The sequence below is a fragment of the Schistocerca americana genome, chromosome 11, assembly GCF_021461395.2.
Source record: "Schistocerca americana isolate TAMUIC-IGC-003095 chromosome 11, iqSchAmer2.1, whole genome shotgun sequence".
NCBI classification, from domain to species: Eukaryota; Metazoa; Arthropoda; class Insecta; order Orthoptera; family Acrididae; genus Schistocerca; species Schistocerca americana.
The window spans coordinates 144,264,678-144,286,466 of record NC_060129.1 but is presented as its reverse complement, the minus strand read 5'-3'; the positions used below and the strand labels follow the sequence as shown (position 1 = coordinate 144,286,466).

Here is a 21,789-nt window from a genome sequence, read left to right as displayed (position 1 = left end):
AAGAACGAGCAAAAGTTAAAGTTAAAACTACAAAATTGAAGTTAGTTGGAATTTTGCTGAAGTTCTCTCAGATTAGTGCAAAGTATCGTTATGCAAAATACTGTGTCAGATTGTGCATATGTTGCCGTCTAAAATACCTGCTTCACAGGTTATCAAAAAGGCAAATAAGTTGAACTCGTTTGAAACATAATTTAAACTTGATTACTATCGTGAATGATTTTTTTATGTTAATTGAGCTCAGTTTTTAATAATTAGTCTTGACAAATAAAATATAAACTATCCCAAGTGAAGTTAAGAAGTGACTTCGTTTAAATTAAATTTTACTGCTGAAATAATCATAGTGTTTGTTGAGTGATGCTATACCAGTTTATGGGTCCCCACCATATTATTCTCATATTAGAAAAATAATTCGAATATTAGTGCTACTAAGGAAAACAAATATAAGCAGAGGGATATGAACAGTGTTATTCTGGTATCATTTATCTTTATTTGTGGTTTTTACATGCCAGTCAAAACAGAGGCCCCACAGGTACATCTTTAGTCCTCCACTTCCTGCATTAACATTTCAGCACTGGTTCAAGTAATGATCTTGAGTGTAACTGTTATTAGTGTGGGTGGCTATAATTTCGCACCTTACAAGCACTCATCCACATACTTTGCCGTGATCTACAAACACAATTAGGTATCATGTGATAGGTTGTACACAGTATATATGAATATATAAAGCAGACTGACATTGTCCGTATGTCTTGTAAATGATTGTTAACGCTTATTGCATGAAAAGTGATGGAATGTCTTTATTATGAAAACGGCCTAATGAATGATTTCTTATTATGTAGAATCCCATCAGCGGCAGACATACCACACCAAAGGCTATCGACAGTGAATTTCCCACAAGGAATATTATCCAACTGTGGATCAGGTAATATCTGCACATTTCTTCCAAAGCAATACTTCCTGCACATACTATACTCCAAGGTACTAGCGCATAGAGCACCTGAGGATAGGATTCAGAAGGCAGTAGATCGTTAGGAAACTAGAGATGTCGAATGAATGTATACATTTGGTAGCAGAATGAATTTAGCCACAAACAGCTGAGAAGTGTGAGGGCAGTATCAATCAGTACCAACGTAGATAACTCAGGTGCACCTGCCATACAATACATGATCTCACAACACAGGCTCTGTATTATACCCATCTTCTGGAAGGACAGTGATTAGTCATGAGGCCTATCGAAATAGCAACGAGCATCATGCATGGATTTTATCATACTTAAAGGAACATCCTGACAAATGCTGAACGAGTTGACTGCCATTCAGACCACGAGGCACAGGCTGATGTTTGCCATCTGCATGTGGGCTAGATGGCTATTTACGGCTATGTGGCACTACCTCTGCACCATATCGTCCAGCAGCTGCATGGGGCACTGCTCGTGCTGCTTGATAGTTTCCAGTGGGCACATTGGGTAGTCACGACATTTGCCAACAGCCGCATGCAGCTAGTGTCGACTTAGAGTGTAGCTTTGCTTCAGTCTCCCGGCTGCTACTCTTCATCTGCAAAACAATCACAGGAAGTAAGTGGTGTTCAAAGAATAATGGTAGTCCTCTGGACAACAAGTCAGGGAGTCATTTAATTAAATCATCGGTGATTAGCGGTTAGAATAAGGGACAACCAATGAATAGCCAGTAGTAATTAGACAGAATGATGTAAGGTATAATGTCAAAACAAATGTTAATTTTCAGAAAGACGTGTCAGCGATTTGTTGAATTAATAGTGCCCAGGTCTATTTCATCTGAAGCGTATCTGAGAATACCCCATATCCATCTTTATTTCGCATAACTTAGTAAGAAATAGGTTTTATTGATATATCTGCACTGAATCTGACAAAAAGCATTGTTTTCAGTATTGTATTGCTTAATTTTAGTATTGCACCGTTTGAGTAGTGACTCCATGGCAACACACTTACAATGTAAACGAGCTATTAGCGATGTGTGTGGTTGCATAAACGTCCGTAGACAGGACAAAAAATGACAGAGAGAATGAGAGCGTCCCTGTGTGACAGAGAAATGTCCTGAGTTCGCAGCCAGGGTCTGCGACAGGCCACGTACTGGACTTGAGAATGCGCAAGAGGAAATGTGTGCCGTCGTCCTTCAATCAGCTGTGCAGTCTCCAATCAAAGATGTTCATGAATGAGCAGTTGGACTTGAAGCACTGTAGTGAGCAACACGCGATCGCACTAGAAAAGTTTGAAAATTAAAGGATCTCGGCTATTTGTGACTCTTTTATCTGACAAAGACATGGAGTAACGAGTGCTGTGCTCTGTTGGCAGAATTTCTCCATCTCTTGCTCAAGAGTGTCACCCATACAAATTTTAAATAAAAGCCCCGACCACATGCAAAGGGTAATCTAGGAGCTACCATTTGTATTTCAATATAGTTTTTAGTAACAGAAAGATTTATTCATGTTGAAAGTCTGTGTGTACAAATTGCCAGTTCTCCAGCCATAGACACTCAGTACTCAGCTGTGCGAAGCTGGAGTAGGTCGCTAGTTTTCTAATAAATGTACCATTATCGCAGTTTGCACTGAAGGTACACCGTTTTCTAATCTAAAGAAAATCACCAATATGTGCAAGAGTTGGGAAGAAAACTGCTACATCTTATGTCATCATGACGGCTGTTCAAGCCATTTTTATGGAATGGTAAGTGAATTTAAGTATCAGGAAGCCGTTTCTGAAAGTATTTGTATGGAGTGTAGCCATGTATGGAAGTGAAACATGGACGATAAATAGTTTAGACAAGAAGAGAATAGAAGCTTTCGAAATGTGGTGCTACAGAAGAATGCTGAAGATTAGATGGGTAGATCACATAACTAATGAGGAGGTATTGAATAGAATTGTGGAGAAGAGGAGTTTGTGGCACAACTTGACTAGAAGAAGGGATCGGTTGGTAGGACATGTTCTGAGGCATCAAGGGATCACCAATTTAGTACTGGAGGGCAGGGTGGAGGGTAAAAATCGTAGAGGGAGACCAAGAGATGAATACACTAAGCAGATTCAGAAGGATGTAGGCTGCAGTAGGTACTGGGAGATGCAGAAGCTTGCACAGGATAGAGTAGCATGGAGAGCTGCACCAAACCAGTCTCAGGACTGAAGACCACAACAACAACAACAAGTGAACGGAATTTTTTAATTGACCTAATTGAGAATATTGTTCATACTTCAGCTAAAAGACAAGGAGATCATAGAACATGCATGGTTACAGTATGACGGAGCTTCAGGAATCTTCGCTATTATGGTACATGAGTTTCTTAATGAACACTTTCGCCCAGAGTTGGGTATGGTTCTACTACATCTCCAGCCCCCATTTAAACGTGCACCAGGAATTCTGGACCTTACAATGCCAATAACTCACTATGAGGAACAATTTAGTACCATGTGGCTCCACATTCCAAGACAAATGAAAAATTGCCCGAAGGCGTTCAGAAAGCCTTCCAAATGCAGCTCCACTGCGACAAGACTAGGCCCAATGCCGAAATCCAAATGTGTGACAACACCCACAAGCTCACCACTTACACCATGTCAGTGGGTCCACCCTTTACTGTGTCGACAACTGGCGTTTTGAGACCTTTCGATGGCACTTGGTTGGTCGTACACTTGACCTAATCTGCAAATAAGACCTTGTTCCGTAAAAGCTGGGATCTGGATCCAGCTCGTCTTGTAATTGGTGTCTGCTGCATGCTGGATTCCGCCATGAGGCCACGTCATTGGGAGCTCCTGCTGGGGTCAGCCACAGCCTGGATGGGCCGACATTCGAGCTAACGTCCTCGTAGCTCCTAGCCACTGGGGTCCATCAGTGTCTGCTTCCGTCTCTCGGTCACCAGTCCCAGACCCAATCCTGGAGCCCCGCGCCAGCCCATACCGACCACATTTACTAGAGCAGAAGTGTTCCTTCTGATTCTGTAAGGGCAAAAAGATGCACACTTAGTGAGGTCACTGCCATTGCTGCACTGACAACAGTGCTGACACTGGTGCTTTCTTGCCTGCCATCCTGGCGTCAGTATCAACCTCTGCCTCCTGCAGAAACTGTGTATGCTTGTCCATCCTACAAGCCAATAAATTGTTTCTCAGCACTGACTGCTTACATCTTCCATATGAAGCTACCACCTCCACCAGAGAACAACTCAATCACATCAAATCTACACCTTTATAAGTGCATCAGAACATATATTGGATATGTAGAATAGTGACGATTATAGTAGTCGTACAGCAATGGCATACTACGAAAATGTGCAAGTGAGTGCCAACTTTCACTTTTATTGTGTATGGGCCTGTTCATTAACCTTCTGTCTTTCCATTTTTTCTTTTCTGGGTGTGTTTTACACTTCACTTAGTATTAGATGGGCAAAACGGCATTAAGTGAAGAAGCATCAGCTCTGAAAACAATTCAGCACTTACTGAATCAGTTACCTCAAATGCAGACTGACAACGAAGATTTACATATGGATGAAAGAAGGGAACAGTCCACATCTACTCTATCCCCATCTGTTGTAGACTGCTTCATTAGTGGCTGCATTGTCAAGTAAATCTGGGAAGGATATTTTGGTTATTTTTTACAGTTTACACATGGCTGCAAAATTAGGAAACTGGAAACACGACTAATTGTTGAGGATGTTGAGACTGAAATTGGAAGGCGATGCTTACTTAAATATTCTGAATGAAAAGTTTGGAAATGCTCAATATTTGCAGAATTTGCAGGAAAGATTATATACACACTTGACAGCAACATTCGCTGTGGATATTGTATCACAGACAGAGTCCCTTTGACTTTTCAGAGAAGTCACTAAACCTGCCCAAAGATGTAAACATCCATGCATGAGCAACACCTATTAGATGGAGGGAGTCTGACAGCCGATCAGTTCCAGTCATTCCACGATGAAGGAGGTATGCAGCTCTCATTGCCTGTGGTTCATCCGTGCCTAGATGGCCAATAACGTGGTTCGATCGCGTCTGCATTGTTACTATGTGCCAGGAAGGGCTCTCAACAAGGGAAGTGTCCAGGCGTCTCGGAGTGAACAAAATCGATGTTATTCAGACATGGAGGAGATACAGAGATACAGGAACGTTCGATGACATGCCTCGCTCAGGCCACCCAAGGGCTACTATTGCAATGGATGGTCGCTGCCTACGAATTATGGCTCGGAAGAACCTTGACATCAACGTCACCATGTTGAATAATGCTATTCATATAGCCACAGCACGTCGTGTTACTACTCAAACTGTGCGCAATAAGCCTCATGATGCGCAACTTCACTCCTGACGCCCATGGCGAGGTCCATCTTCGCAACCAGAACACCATGCAGCGCAGTACAGATGGGCCCAACAACAAGCCGAATGGACCACTCAGGATTGGTATCAGCGATGAGTGTCTTATATGCCTTCAAACAGACAATAGTTGGAGATGTGTTTGGAGGCAACCCAATCAGGCTGAACGCCTTACACTGTCCAGTGAGTGTAGCAAGGTGGAGGTTCCCTGCTGTTTTGGGGTGGCATTATGTGGGGCCGATGTGCGCCGCTGTTGGTCATGGAAGGCACTGTAACGGCTGTACGATACATGAATGTCGTCCTCTAATCGATAGTGTAACCGTTTTGGCAGCATATTGGCAGTGCATTCGTCTTCATGGACTACAATTCGCGCTCCCACCGTGAATGACTTCCTTCAGGATAACGACATCGCTTGACTAGAGTGGTCAGCAAGTTCACCAGACATGAATCCTACCGAACATGCCTGCGATAGATTGAAAAGGGCTGTTTATGGATTATGTGACCCACCGACCACTCTGAGGGACCTACGCCGAATCGCTGCGAGGAGTGGAAGAACTGGGACGAACAGTGCCTTGATGAACTTGTGGCTAGTATGCCACGACGAATACAGGCATGCATCAATGCAAGAGGACGTGATTCTGGGTATTAGAGGCACTGGTGTGTACAGGAATCTGGACCACCACCTCTGAAGGTCTCGCTGCATGTTGGTACAACATGTAATATGTGGTTTACCTGAGCAATAAAAAGGACAGAAATGATGTTTATGTTGATCTCTATTCCAATTTTCTGTACAGGTTCCGGAACTCTCGGAACCAAGGTGATGCTAAACTTTTTTTGATGTGTATAGAAGAAAGAACACACCTAGATTCTATCATGAACTACTTAATGGCATAATTCAGAGGCAAGGAGAATCTGTGGTGAGTTTTCTGGACCACACGACGAAGATAAAAAAATAAATACGTTTGAACTGACAGAGGACAACAGCACCAATAAGATTATTTTGTGAGAGGCAGAGCACAGAGCACTAGATGCGTTTTTGCGAGGTTTCTCTACTGGGATGACGTGTAAAGTATGTATAGAGTTTCCTTAAACAGTAAATGAGGCTGTATCACCCACAACAGCGTTAGCAGCGGTTGATGCAGTGACAAAGCCCAAGGAAAGGAAAGTGGTTTTTAACACTGAGATGTATGTTACAGATGTGGTCAGCTAGGACACAGTCATCGTTACTGTAGGAAATAACAATATAAAATGTGTAATCAGTTTGGACACTCTGAACTGGATTGCTGGCGCTGTGGTACTTAAATACAAGGCGTCAAAAGGTGGATCTCAAACCCAAAAATTAAACAAAAGATGAAAGATTGCAGGCGCTGTGCGGTATTCCCAGTGAAAGTTAGCATGTAACAACACCATGTGGAAGCAGTGGGAGACCATCATTTAACTGGCGTTATAGGAGGAAAAATGCACAAATATTTCATAGATATGAGATCATAGGTATCCACAGCCAATCAAGGCACGCTTAGTGTAAAGAATTTCAACCCACCTCAGTGCAGTCAGTGGTGTGGTTGGGAGTATTATTCACTCAGTCAGTATGGCAGTTTTGACATTGACATTGGGGGGTGGGGGTGCGAATCAGACTTGTGTGGAAGTTAGCTTTAGCATAGGCTTAAGCTACGATATTCCACATCATTTAGATATTCCGACATGCCAGAGTCGATCTACAACAGCACATGGTGGAGCTGGATGGTGCATTGTTGTCGTCATTGTACTGCTGAAAGAAAGACACAAGGCACACCACAGGCACCAAAGACACTTGCTGAACAGAGTCCTTTATGTAGGTATCTTAGACCAGACTTGTGCGGTGTAATACTGAAGTGTACAGGAAAGATAGTAGGAGCTGACATGTCAATTATTGCTTTATGTATAGTTCAGCTCTTGATCGGAAATGAAGAACTGTTTAAGGCGCAGTTTGTTATACGATGCAGATTGAAACATGGCAGTATTGTGTCATCTCACTGTTCGTAAGTTTGCAGATTGTGATACTAATTGAGGTAAGGCTGTCGGTGAAATCTTATGTTGTTGGACGTGAAATTATATTAATATGAGATGGCGAAAACCGCATCACGATCCAAACTTGGTATAACAAGATATTTAAATTTTCATGGAGTGTAATAATCAAAATTGACAGTATCTGACTACAACCACAAGAAGACATCATCTTCCAATATGGAGAAGCCACGAACAAAACCACAAGTCACCACATTGGATTTTCAAGTGCAGTGTGGGGAAGTTTGGAGGGCTGAAGTAAGAATACTAGCAAGGGCAAAAATAAAAAGGAGGTATAGTTTGCAGGGCAAGTACAAGAATCAAAGGCAGAGCTGGACACAAAGAAAAAATAGTCCATCAAAAATTGTCAGAGTTAAGAGGTAGGGAAAATTATTTCACATAGCATTCTGAGAGTGTCTCCACAGGAGTAATCAAGCAGGACCATTATATTATAGGAATCATTGATATTTGTAAAGTGGATTGTCTAACGCCACTTCAGTCCTTAGGAGTGGGGATGACAGATCAGAGAGATGTTGGGTGTTGGAAGAGGTCAAGCCAGCATCAAACAGGCGCTACGCCATCTCAGTAAGTGGTACAATGCCGACTATATTGTCACTGATGACCTCTCAGTCACAACAGCAGACGTACATCATTTTGTGTCTTGGAGAATATCATGTTACTTGCTGCAAGCAGATCCAAAATTATTCTGGCATTGTAGTCTGAAGACGCACGTGGCACAGAGCATCATATGCCTCACAGCATAGCAGCATTGTGGCAGTCTAGATTCATATAATCATAAGAGCAAAAAACTTATTCTTGACAGTAACGCTATATTGATTGAAAGTAGTTGCTGTCATATGAACTCTATGAGTTCTAACGAACTAAGATTTAACATTGCATAATTGCTGTAACGAATGTACACCTACCAAATTGGAGGACACTATGCCTCAACTATGTGTCAAGATTTTACTAGATTTGTTTGCTCTTCATTTCCTTGTGTACCAACTTCTCTCAGAACATTGTTGTGTGGGAGTACATCATTACTGGAATCCGTATGTTGGAGAGCAGGGGCCACTCTGGTGGCACTACACACAAAGAGGTACTGGCACTCTGCCAAACCATCTCAGTCCCCACACGTACGATGACTGCGATCGAATACAGGAAACACAAGAGAAAGAAGACACAAGAAAATGGGGAATAAAATAGCACAAAAGACCAGATAAAAGGTAGGGAAAAGGAGGGGATGGGGATGCCTGACTGTCAGGGAGACAAGGCTGAAAGCCTCCTAAACCAACCCCAGTGTTAAATGAGGTCTTCTGACAGGAAATTCAGATATTTGAATCTGGGAGGACAAACCACTCTCATGAAGAAAACTGAGACAGATATGTGAGTGTCATTCGCTCACACCATGACAAGGAGACTTGGAGAAAATATTTATTGTGAAGGGCCAAAAGACGTGGACAGACCAGCAAAACATGGATCATTAGGATGGGAGTAAGGGTGGACATTAATGAGTAAAAAGTCATGGGCGGACTTTGTATGACCAATAAAAAGATGGAAAAGGATGGCAGATTCCTGCTGGGAGAGGCAAAAGGAAGAATGCCACATGACACGAGTCCTCTTAATTGCACATAGTTGATTAGATGGGGGTGGCCTGCATATAGCCAGTCCATGACTCAGTGAAAGTGGATTTCACATAAAATTGCATGTCTGTCCCTGGCGGGGTGACAGAGAATAAGGGGTAGGTGGCTGCCCCCCCCCCCCCCCCAGCCCAACAATTGGCAAGCTCTTTACCCAGGATACCCACACTGCTGGGAATCCAAAGGAAATCAACCGAATAAGCAGTATGGTCAAGATTGACAAGAAGGTCATGGATGGCGGAGACCAAGGGTTCCACGAACAGCATGTTCAATAGCCTGAAGACCGCTCATTTAGTACATATATAACAAAATCAGGTGAAGGAGGACTGTCTGATAAGGCAAAAGGCCTGGTAAATGGCCATGAGTTCCACTTTAAACACCCCAAACAGGGCAGACAAGAGACAGTGTTCCACTTCAACAGAAGATGTGAGGGTATATCCCACATATTCAGAAGATTAGAGCCATTGGTATAAAAAACAATAGTATCCCAAATCTTCCACGAAAGCAGACAGAGCAAACAACAGTGCACCATGAGAGTGACGAATTCCTTTGGATTCTAGGAGAGATCCACTCGAATCCTGGACTGAGGAACTAATCAAGGGGATAGGGTGCTTGGAAAAGAACGTGAGGAACAGGTCAAAGAGAGAAGTAGCAATTGCAGTGAAGAGAAGCAAAGCAGAGCCCAAATGGTAAACCCATCTCAGGGCGGGCAGCAGGCAGGCAAAAACTCGAAGCTGTGAAAAGAGTAGGAGGGTTGAGCAGGGAAGGAATAGAAAGTGGTGTCAAAGGAAACCAGGAGGTAGAACTGCCAAACTGGAAGGAGCAGCAGTCCAGCATCAACCAGAAGACTATCGACAGGTCTAATGTAAAAGGCATTTGTGGCCAAATGGATATAATGACGGTAGACCACGTCAAAGAGGAAAGGGCAGCTGAATCATAAACTTGACAACCATAGTCCACGTAGGAGAGAGCTAAGGCCTAATAAAGGTATAGAATAGTAGAGCAATCTGCACCCAAGAGGTGTGGGCAAGGAATCTAAGGACATAGAGATTAAGGAAACAGCTAATCTTCAGAAGATGAATATGTGGCAATCAAAATAAGCTTGTTGTCAAACAGAAGATCTATAAAATGGAACTGGGAACAACAGATAGGCACTGGGCATCAACATAGAGCTCTGGATTGGGATGGGCCATAGTATAGTGACTGAAATGCACTGCCAACGATTTAAGCGGGAGGGAGAAGTATTGAAAACCATGTGGAAGTGTATTGGACAACACCTTGAAGCTGTCGATCACCAGATGCCACCGAGTAGGAACTAGCCCAGTTACAGAAATCATCCATATAGAGAGCAGGGTAAATTGTGTGACAAAGTCCAGAAGCCCATTAATAGCTATGAGAAAAAGGACATTTAATATAGAACCCTGTGGAAAACTGTACTCCTGGTTCTGCAGAGAGCTGAGAACTGTGCCAACCCGAACTTGGAATGAAGGGTGAAACACGAACTGGTGAATAAAAATTGGAAGGGAGCCTGAAGTCCCCACTCATGGAGTGTAACAAAGTTGTGATGGTGCCCAGCTGTGTCGCAGGCCTTGGGAAGATTGGAGAAAACTGTGACAAGATGGTGGCAGCTTACAAAAGGTCTCCCCTGTGGTTTCCAACGAAAGCAGATAGGCAACTGGAGACTGTCCCTTCCAAACGCCACACTGATAAGGAGACGAAACGCCCAGAGATGTGAGGAACCAACAGAGCTTATGAGCCACAATCTGTTTAACTTACAGGGACATTGATCAGATTGATCGGCCAATAATGACTGAGGTGTGACAGGTCCCTATTGGTCTTTCGTTAGACACCCAGAGGAGATATTGTTGTTGTGGAGGACTGACGTTTTGAAGCACTTGGTTGTGGATGGAATTGGGGCCAGCGGCTGTTTTGTAGAAAGAGGAGACAGCAAAAAGGACCCCAATTCAGTATAAGGTTCAGTGTAGGATTTTGCCTGACAAGGGATAAATCACAAGTGGGAAGCATCGACCCACTGTTTCTGGAGCACAAAGATGGCTGGATAGGAGGATGACGCTAAAACCATCGCAAAATGAGATACAAGTTGTTCCATGAGAACTGTTGGATCCATACAAAGGCCACCTAGGAGGTCAAGACCCATCATGGAAGATAGCCATTTGCAACCTTGGAGGGTGTGGAGCATGGTCTACACATGTGCCAAAGAGAGAGAAGAACCTAGGAAGAAGACAAAGCATGCCCAAAACACCTGACTGCTCTGTTTGATTAAGTAACAGGTTTCGACATGAAGGCATTTGATAGTAATAAGAATGGCAAGGGACAGGTGCTACTCAAGATGCTGAAAGGCTCGATGGCGATCACAGATGAAGATGGCAATGTCTGTGTTCCATCATGGGACTGGCTGGCGGCGAAATTGGCCTGTCTAGTGGGGGACTGGCGAAAATGGTGGCGCTAATAATCTTACCAGATACATCACAGACAACTTCATCGATAATACGATACTACTTGATGAAGAGAGGGTAAACACGTCCTGGGAGGTATATAGAAACCAGTCAGGGCGATGGAAATTACTCTGGTGTAATCTAGCCATCAGGGGGTGAGAATAAAACGAAAGAATTAAGAGAGTGGTCGCTAGTACATAGGTTATCATGTGGAGTGAATTACTGACAGGAGAATGGAAGTGAGCAAAAGATCAATGGCTGAGAAATTGCCATAAGCGACACTAAAATGGACCATGGATTAAGAAGGTATGGGGGCAGCTCCCAAAGGGTATGGAAAGGCAACCACAGGGGAAGAGAAAAGGAGAAAGGGTGGTACTGTGGCGAAAAGGAGGGAGGAAGGGGAAAGGAATTAACAGAGACCAAATTTGATAGATGCCATAGACACAGGGTGAAGATGGTCATATTTCTGATGGCCATCAGTTAGGATAAACAATCAATGGACTTGTGCTCACGCATCTTATTTTCCTTCTTATGAACTGGACAATCCTGCGAACATGGAGGGTAATAGTCATGACAGTTAATGCACAAGGGTGGCGGAACACAGGAACAAACCTTATGGAGTGCGCATCCACATTGCAAAAAGGGTCCTCTACACAATGGGATGGTTTGAGCCCAAAATGCGGACAGTGAAAACACCTCATGGGTGGCAGGATGTATGGCTTCATTTCACACTGTAAACCATAACCTGTACATTCTCTAGTAGGATGTACACTTCAAATGCCAGATTACATGCACTGGTATTGATGTGATTGTGCGTACAGTCTTTTTGAACACACCAAACAAACTGAACGCCTGGCTGTTCCAGAGTGGGCCAGAGTTCCTCATCAGTTCAAGGATGAGGTGCATAAGAAAAATGACACCCTGAACCATATTCAAAGACTGGTGAACAGTAATTTACACCGGGAGGTTGTCAAGATTGTCTCAGGCAGAAGGGCCACAGAGTGGTTGGCACAAAAGGTTTTGATCAATATTGAACCAAACTACGTCTTAGGCAGAATCCACTTTGCCAAACTTTTCTTTGATAGTTTCTACGAAAACTAATGGTTTGTCGGTGGTAAAAGTGTCCCCACTAGTCCTGGTCTCACGCCAAACCAACCAGTGAGCACAACCCTTCTCCCAGAGAGTGGCCAGGGAGTGAAGGCGACAGGGTCATAAGAACCAACATTTAAGAGATAGCCATAGATGAATAGCCAGCTTTTTGGAGCTTAATATGTTTCATAAGCACAGCATCCGGCCTGATGTTCCAGAATGACAAGCAACCACTCCTGGGCATACATAGGAAGGTAGCAGCTCAGGTATTAGAAGCATGATCACTGTGTTGTCAGGGGGTCTACCAAAGGAGTAAATAACAACCACACCACATAAACTGGCTACTGTGCCGGTTATATAGCATGAGAAGGACAACAGAATTGAGTAAAAGATGGAAGAGACAGTCAGGCCACATACCCAAAATACTACATAAGGTGTTGTTCTCCAGTTGGTTTACGCTATGGAGTCAAAATTTTGAAGGGCAGGTCAAACCCTAAGGAGACCAAAACGCCGAAAAAGAAGGATGAAACAAGAAGAAGAGGAACAAAATCGAAAGGGACAGCAGAACAAGGAGGATAGCTGGGCCGACATAAACAAGGACACCAAGAAAGGAGGAGGAGGGGGCAGAGGGGAAGGAATGAGGACAGGGAGGGGCATAGGGAAGGGCATGCAGCCCAGGAAGAAAGGAAGGGCCACAACAGCGTCATCCATGAACACACAAGAGTGCCGTGAACCCCTGGCGGGGCGGGGGGTGGGGGAGATGAGAAGGGGAAGGGGAATATCCCATTGTTTTAGTGGTAAATTTAAAACCTCAACCAATCAGTGCATGGTATTAAAATCATATGTAAAAACGGTGTCAAAATAATGTTATTCCTGACATACACTTGTCACGAATTTCCTCTCCCATCTCCCTCCTTACTCCAGTCAATCATTACATTTAAGATGATGGATGTAGACCAGTTCTGCCTTATACCTCATGCCTCCTGTTTCCAATATATCAGAATTTAGTACTAGAAAATTGCCGAATTCCATTATATACGTGAAAGGGCTCATGGTATCCCACCACCCACTCCACTTCTCCAGAATAAAATGTGGAGTGGCTAGGGTTTCCTCTCGGGTAGAAGGGTCGCCTGGTGCAAGTCTTTCTAGTTGACACCGCTTCGTAGACTTGCACGTCGATGGGGATCAGATAATTATGATGAAGACAACACAACATCCAGTCCCTAGGAATAGGAAATCTCCGACCTATCTGGGAATCGAACCCAGGCACCTCAGCATACTGTTCCATCGCACTGACCACTCACAGAATTTAAAGACCTCAATTACATTGTACCTCTATATGGGCTGTGCTCAGAAGTACCCAAATGACTTACATTATAAATCAAAAGCAAATAAGGGAAATGTACACACTTAGTATTTAACCGCTCATATTTAGGAGACGAAAAGGTTAAAATAAATTTTTTCCTGTACCAAATTACTGGTGGGTTATTTGGGAACAACATATTTCAGTTACAAATGTGAAACTTTTAGCACAAACCTTAAATGTCAACAAAGTAAACACTCTGTTCATACATACTTCTAGCTGTGTCATATAAGATTACATGACATGTTGTTAAAGAGTACTCACTAACATAAATCACAAGAAATTTCACTATGTCCTTCATGACATGTGCATCCTTAATGCCACCACTGCTAGCAAATATTACACTTGATCCAGTCTTCTGTGATAGGCTCCTTGTACATTTCACCACACCCTGTGCAATTCAAAACCCCTCCTTGGAAGCAAGTCGGTGTCAGGTTTTCCCTTACTTAGTTCTTCAGCATCCTCATGACCTGGGACATACACTAGTTCATAGGATTATTTGAAAGTGCAGCACATCTGTTCAGCAATTCACATACACCAGGCCACTGCAACCTATGCTAGTGCACTGTCCCAATCTTTTCAATACTTACATCACTGCAATGTCAAACAGTCACTGAGCTTTACAGTAAGGCGGTAGCATTCTCGCTACCCGAGCACAGGGTCCCAGGTTCGATTCCCGGCGGGGTCAGGCATTTTTCCTGCCTCGAGATGACTGGGTGTTGTTGTGTCGTCTTCATCATCATCATTCATCCCCATTACGGTCGGAGGAAGGCAATGGCAAACCACCTCCACCAGGACCTTGCCTAGTAAGGCGGCGAGGGTCTCTGTAAAGAAGTATGGGACTCATCATTATCACCCTGTAGATGAGAGTGCTACTGACACCATCAGCGAGCTCAAATGGTCAAGCTGTCCACAAAACTCTGTTGCATAGTTATAAAAAACGGGTATTGCAGGTAACATTTCCAATGCTTTTGTTGCCTTCTTTGTTTACCTGCACAGGGACCTTGAGAATAAAAGAGATGGCTATTATGCCACATATCGATGCAATGCAAACAATATTTTTCGCTGACCCAGTTGTGAAACGAATTAATCAATGTTCATATGGTGTACACTTTGCATTTCCTATTTTTTGTATCAATATTCTGTAAACCACTCAAGTAAATGGCTGAGGGTTCTTTCCGCAGTATCACATAAGAGGTATTGCCTCTGTACATGCTACTATTATCTTCACAGTTCGATACATAGAGGTTTGCAGTCTATTCCTAGATTTCTCTAGTAATAGTATCCAACGCTTTTAAGTGTGCTTTTACAGGACAGTTGGTTTCTGTCTTCAGGCGCCAGCCAGTCCAAATTTCTCAGGATGTCTGTGATGCTCTCTTGTGAATCAAACAAACCTGTGCTCATTTGAGCCACCCTTCTTTCTATACATCTGAAATTTTCTCATAGTTCTATTTGCCATGGGTGTAACAAAGAGCAATATTAAAATAATACACAAAATAGGTGTGTTGTAAATACTTTCTTAGTATCCTGTCAGAGCCTATGTCAACAATCCCTTTCACATCCCTAAAAACTGTTACACACAGGTGTTTGTAAAAGTTGACTGATTCCATGTGTGACTCATTAACGTAGGAATCATAGGACACTAAGTTTTAATGTTCTGTAAAGTGCACAGCACTATATTTCTGAATATTTAAAGCAAGTGCCAATCTCTGCACCAATTTTGAATCTTATTAAGATCATAGTATTTATACAGTTTTCATCTGATAACACTTCATTATGGACAACTGTGTCATCTATAAAAACTCTGAAATTACCGTTATTCTCTGCTAGTTTATTAACATAAAATATAACAGCACATCAAAACAACTCAATGGGCTATACCTGAAGTTGCTTTTACTTTGTCAATGACTCTCCCTACCAATAAAAGCTTAATTCAGTAACAAATTACATTTAACATCCCATGAAATCATACCTTCATCAATAAACATTGCTATGAAAATGAAAAATACTGTATCCATCTGACTGCACTAAATGATATATTTTAAGTAACGTGTAATAAAATTGAGACTTGGATTTCACATAATCAATGTACTTGAAATCTATGCTATCTGGCATGAATGATGTCTTTCTGTTTGAAACACTGATTCAATGATTATATCGAATATATATTGCCCAATATATATCTGCTTAGTTTATTTGGTTTTGTTTTGATTTGTTTGTTAGGGCCTTAGGATGTGAAACAGCTGAGGTCATGAAGCAGCCAATGTTGTTCTAGTAACCTATCTGTGGTACATTGCTCATAAAAATCTGAGTCATACACACAATATAACTGAAATGTCTTTTAAATGAAAACTTCTCATTAGTTTTTGAAATTGTAGCTCTTGACTTACAACATGAAGAACATTAGTGGTATAGATTTATAGAGATACTGTAATATGAGAGGCTGATTTTCAGCAGTTGTGAATGCTTTCATCATTACAGAACATCTTAACATACACAAAAATTCTGTATCATTTAGTGAAAACCAGAGAAACTGTACAATTCCCATCAATAAACATATATTAATTTCCATTAATTAAGGTAACAGAAATACATGTGTTAGACTTACACTGTCAATTAAATTTACTCACTTGCTTTATGGGCCAAATTAAAGCACTTTTTGTCATGTACTTTTGTGATTTTCGTTACTTCATCTGTGTCCCATTTTGTGTGAATTGTGTTGTTCTCTTGTTGTATTCATAGTTGAAGGTCTCTCTCTTGCCTCAAGTGCTACAACAATTGTTTGGCCAGCAGCAGTCTGATGAAGAAGAGCATATACGACAATATTACAAGGATGGAGATTTAACTTATGAGTGTATTGCTGTTACTGGTCATTTCTTCAACTGTTTTACACTAAACCCATCCCATAGAAGTCCCCCTGACTATCTCTGAATTCTGCAGCTCAAGTTTCTGAGTTCTTAACAGGCTGCTGCTACATTGCTGTTATGTCACTACTCATGAGGTAGGCTGTTGTTACTACTTGGCAGTCAGTTGCAAAATCCTCTTTGGAAATTAAGGCTGTTGGTCGTTGTGCTTTCTTAAATAATTAAGCAAAACTGTGATGTTGTGTCTGTCTCCATAGTAATTTCGTAAAATATTATTTGGACCACTGGTTTCTATTCTTTTCGAATGGTGTAGCATTCACATCTTGTGTGACGTATTTAGTTTTGTGATCCAACTGTATGCATACATTCTTAACATTACTCCATGAGCTGTACAGTTTGTTTGAGCCATAGTTAAGAAGGCTGGCCTCTGAGACAATGAGAGCGCAGTTGGCAGCGGCACGTGCTGAACAGAGTTGCTGTGCAGTGGGTTGTGTGGTGGTCCTTACAGGCACTCTGTCGAGATGACACCAGGCTGGAGAAAATGCATTGAAGATAGTGAGAAATGTGGAAAGTATGAATATTGGCTACAGCGCTAACAAATTCACACTGCACCATCTGTACAGAAGACACAGAAGTAAATTCATTCTGAGATCAATCAGTTCTAAATAAGCATTCTAACCATACAGCTGACATGGCAGAAATTTTGGAATGCTGCAGTTTTGCACTAGTATAATGTAGCACCATACAAGCTCCTGCCAAATACTTTTGAGTAATCAAATAATGTAGAGGACTGGTTAAAATATCTTACAGACTTGCAACTGGATAATGCCTTACAACCACCAATATTTCGCAATGTCAAAGTATCAGCAGTTGTTGAAGGGGTCACATCCCTGCATTAACTTGCTTGAGCATTCTATACAGCAGAATAAATTAAAGTTTCAGGTAATGACCCGACGTTTTTTGATAATTATAGGAGTATTTTCAATCACTGAGTTTTTAAAGGTTATTCAAAAATGTTTTTGAGACTGTTTCCTCAAAAGAGACGTTACATATGTTACTTTATATCTGTTATTGTCGTACCAATAAAAGTGTAACTGAAGAAGTCATACGTGTTACACAATGACAGATACGAACGAATAAAAATACAAGTAACTGCTTTTTATTGAAAAGGTAACAAAGTCATGTAGTTGAGCTTTGTTTTACTCCACATATCCTCATAATAGTGTTACCTTCTTGATAGAATGTGTATGATCTGCTCATTGTTGCACTCCCTGGCTATGTCAAAGGGGGTGTACCCCTCATGATCTCTGGCAGACCTGTGAGCTCCCACCTCAAGCAGTGCAACAGCTGCCTCAGTGCAGCCCTTTTGTGCAGTGCAGTGCAGTGGCGTCCTCCCTGTTTTACTCATGGCATTGGGGTCTGCAGCGTATGATGCCAGTAGCCGCACCACAGCTGCGTGGTCATTGAATGCAGCCCTGTGCATAGGTGTGGTGTGCTTATTGGACCTGGCATGCACATCCACCCCACTTTCAAGCAGGCATCTGACCATCTCCACATGTCCCTTGCCTGCTGCCCTGCGCAGGGCCATCTCTCTGTGTTTGTCGCTCTCCCCCATTTGTGGATCTGCCGCCAGCAACACCCGCACATCTTCCACAGCTCCCTCTGTTACTGCCTGCGACAGCCTCCTGACTCTCTCCTTGCTAGAAAGGCTCCTGCACAAAATATTGAGATTCCTGTATTTTAACACACATCCCTCACACACACATACACACATACCAGATTAAAGAAGGTATCACAGATGGGAAACTGTGAGCATTCTGATCATGCACCTGCCCACTGACCAATTAGAAATCTCCCTCCCATCATACATAGTAGTCCAAAAGGCAGTGTGTAAGGAATGGTTTTATAACAGTATCCCCCAATTAAGGTCATCACTCACTTTCCATTAAAAATTCCTACAGTCCATTTCACAACTAATTGACTTGTGATGTTTTGTCACAGTTCATTCCAGACAGTGAGTTCCTTTGACTGGCAGATGCTATTGTTATCCAATCCTTGACCTCTGAAACATATGCTTAATATAGCTACCATTATCCCTCTGGCCACATCTTACCTTCTGACGAAATGGGAAAACATGAAACTAATCACATTGTTAGGTATTTCAAAGAAACATCTTGACATGGTAGCAGGGAATTTCAGTTCAGTTATTCGTAAATTTTCTGACACACTGTCGCCAAATAGAAAAAATTACTGGTTTTCCACAATATTTGTCACTCGAAATATTTCAGATACAAAAATAATACTAAATCCATTCTCCCCACCTCCTCTCTCTCCCTCCCTTTCTCTCCCCCCCCCCCTCTCTCTCTCTCTCTCTCTCTCTCTCTCTCTCTCTGTCTCTGTCTCTCTCTCTCTCTCTCTCACACACACACACACAGTGTGTGATGGTGCATGCAAATTAATACATGTCCACACATAATCAGCCATCAACTAAAAGCAGACATGCACACTTACATACAGGCTCACATACTCAACCATGTTCAGTCATTTGCACACTTCTTAACTAGATTCTTGTGCCTTCCATGTGTCTGAATGCAGCAGCACAATCTGTAGGCTTGGATAGTAAATTAATATTTCATGCACTTGTGTACATTACCATCAGACATCTCTTCCTGTAAACCAGCCTTGGCTTCTTGAACACACTGTATGCCTCACATTATTGATGTAAGTACTGAGAAACAACACTGTGTCATTGGTATGTGAGAACCTCATTAAAATAAACACAACAAACCATACCTATATTCTGTTTCCAAAAAATATGTGTTACATGCGGAGACAAGTAAAATACAACAAATTATTTATAAATCAAAGGTAATTAAAAATAAATTCATTTCTCATTCTGTCGAAGGAAATGTTACAGCTGAAAAATCCAGTGTAAATCAACCATGCACCCAGTATCTTTTTCTTTAAATACCATATGCACATGCAGATGTTGATCTAGCTGTTTTCAACTGGAAATGAGTTTGTACAAACAAGCAGATCTTAGTGTTCTAACAATTATATGAAATGATTCATATATTTCCCCTCTAATGGCGAGATACACTACGTGAATTTTATAGGAGTATACAGTGGCAACGACCTGGAAGCAGTTTTGACCACCACAGTGATTTCCTAGGCATGACCAGGCGAATCCTGCATACATCTGGAGGATATCCCAGATCACACACACGCGCAGAGTGATATGGAATACTAACACTGGTAATACTTCCTTTTAAGATACACAGAGCTATGACAGATGTCAAGGTCATGTACTGATCCTACAAGTGTGGATCAAACCATGGACTGATGACCTCAGAAGTTAAGTCGCATAGTGCTCAGAGCCAATTTGAATCAAACCATGAACTGTCGATTCAGCAACTTCAGTATGGAGCGACCAAAGTGGTTCATGTACAAACATCTGTATCTGTGCCTATCACCTGCCCTGTTGTAATGACAATCCCAACCTGGTGGATCAGAGACTCTCTACCATGTGCTCCCATCATTACAGTACATGTCGTTGAACCAGCATTTCAATTGGCAACTAGTCATCTCATTTTCACTTCCAATGCAAGAACCCACTTGCTCCAGTTCATTACATATTCTGGAAGGCTGTGTTAGTGGAAGTCTACATTCTGTATGCTGGAAGATTCATGAGGGAATTTCAGTGCAACTGGGTAATTGGTAGTTAAGAGAAGGGGAATTATGTACTTTACATCCATTGTGGTAGCAGCCATCTACGTCATCTACAGTGGCAGGTGGTTCTGCTTTGGATGTGTGGTTACTTGGACTGGCAGTTAACGCCAGCCTATGGGGATGTGCCTGAGGTGTGAAATGAGGACAGCTTCCCACTACACTCTGATGAGCTGTGGCGAGAAAACAGCCTATGAAACAGTTTGGTGAGGGGCGTTCCTCTCATTAGTGTCAGTGAGTAGAACGAATGAGTTATGAACTGGGCAACAAATAACTGCATGTATGAATGTGGAGGCAGTCTCAAGGCCTACAAGGTGCTGTTCCAGAAAGTTTACCACTCACTTTATCTCACCACTTTCTCTACAATTCTGTTCAAAAACTGCACGCTTATTAACTTCAGTAACAGCAATAAATCAGTCCAAACTGCCACAGGGTTGCCAGCAATCAGTTTCTACAATTACTGGTTGCTTTGTCATATTTGGAGTACTGTATGTACAAATTCTGAAGAAGAGATTGCAGGAGATGGATAAAGCTAATGATTTAGTTACAATGTTATGGACACTATCTAAACAAAAAAATTATTACTCTTCAAGTTTTATAACTTTATGATTCTGGAAATAATATTTTCGTTTAGAAATTTTTTTCCTCTCTTTTTTCTGAAGAAAAATCTGAATTTTTCTGAAGAAAAATGTTTCATCTGATGATAGCTGGCTGCAAAAAGAAGGTAATCTGGAAATATTATTGTATTATCTTCAGAAGGATCTGTATGTGCCATACACAAGCAATAATGTAAGTGAAATGCACTGTAAAGAAATGAATGAGTCAGTCCTGACTGAATCAATGAAGAAGACATAAAAGGGAATTTCAGTGCAGACCTCTCAGTTATGGCCAACATGCAATGTAATAAACCTGTGATGCCAGTTCAAAATTTTTGTCATGCCATCACTAAGGCGTGATTTCCTGTTCAGCATGAGCACTTATCTTAAACCTTTCTTTTTAATCCGTCAATTTAACAGAAAATTAGAGGAGTTCTTTACTCCTGAAGTCTAAGAGTCTTCAATATTCCTTTTCATTAAAATTGTGATTCAGTGTCAGGAGATCAGTCTAATGTGGATGAAGAATATGCATCAGTTTTATGTTATCTCAAGCGATCTTTTATCATCATCCAATTCCATGCATCCTTCTGTCTACTAATGTCATTATATGTGGTGCAGACATGGACCTGAAGAAGTCATCTACATTACTTCTCTGATATTGATCACATCATTAATTACATCCTATCAGCTGG

At 41.9% G+C, this 21,789-nt stretch overlaps 1 protein-coding gene across 4 annotated transcripts in view; it reads right to left on the bottom strand.

Annotated features, from left to right (window-relative positions):
• Positions 1-1,254: 1,254 nt before the first annotated feature.
• LOC124554143 (26S proteasome non-ATPase regulatory subunit 10-like) overlaps positions 1,255-21,789 on the bottom strand; it is a 107,082-nt gene continuing 86,547 nt past the window's right edge. For 2 of the 4 annotated variants that reach the window (XM_047128208.1, XM_047128207.1), the window contains 2 exons: positions 18,005-18,487; positions 15,722-17,307 (listed from right to left, as the gene is read on the bottom strand). In XM_047128208.1, coding sequence (XP_046984164.1) covers positions 17,187-17,307; positions 18,005-18,487 — 604 coding nt within the window. In that variant the 3' untranslated portion in view covers positions 15,722-17,186. Of the gene's footprint in view, positions 1,554-15,721; positions 17,308-18,004; positions 18,488-21,789 lie in introns of those variants that run through there. The other 2 variants (XR_006968260.1, XR_006968261.1) reach the window with 2 other exon arrangements.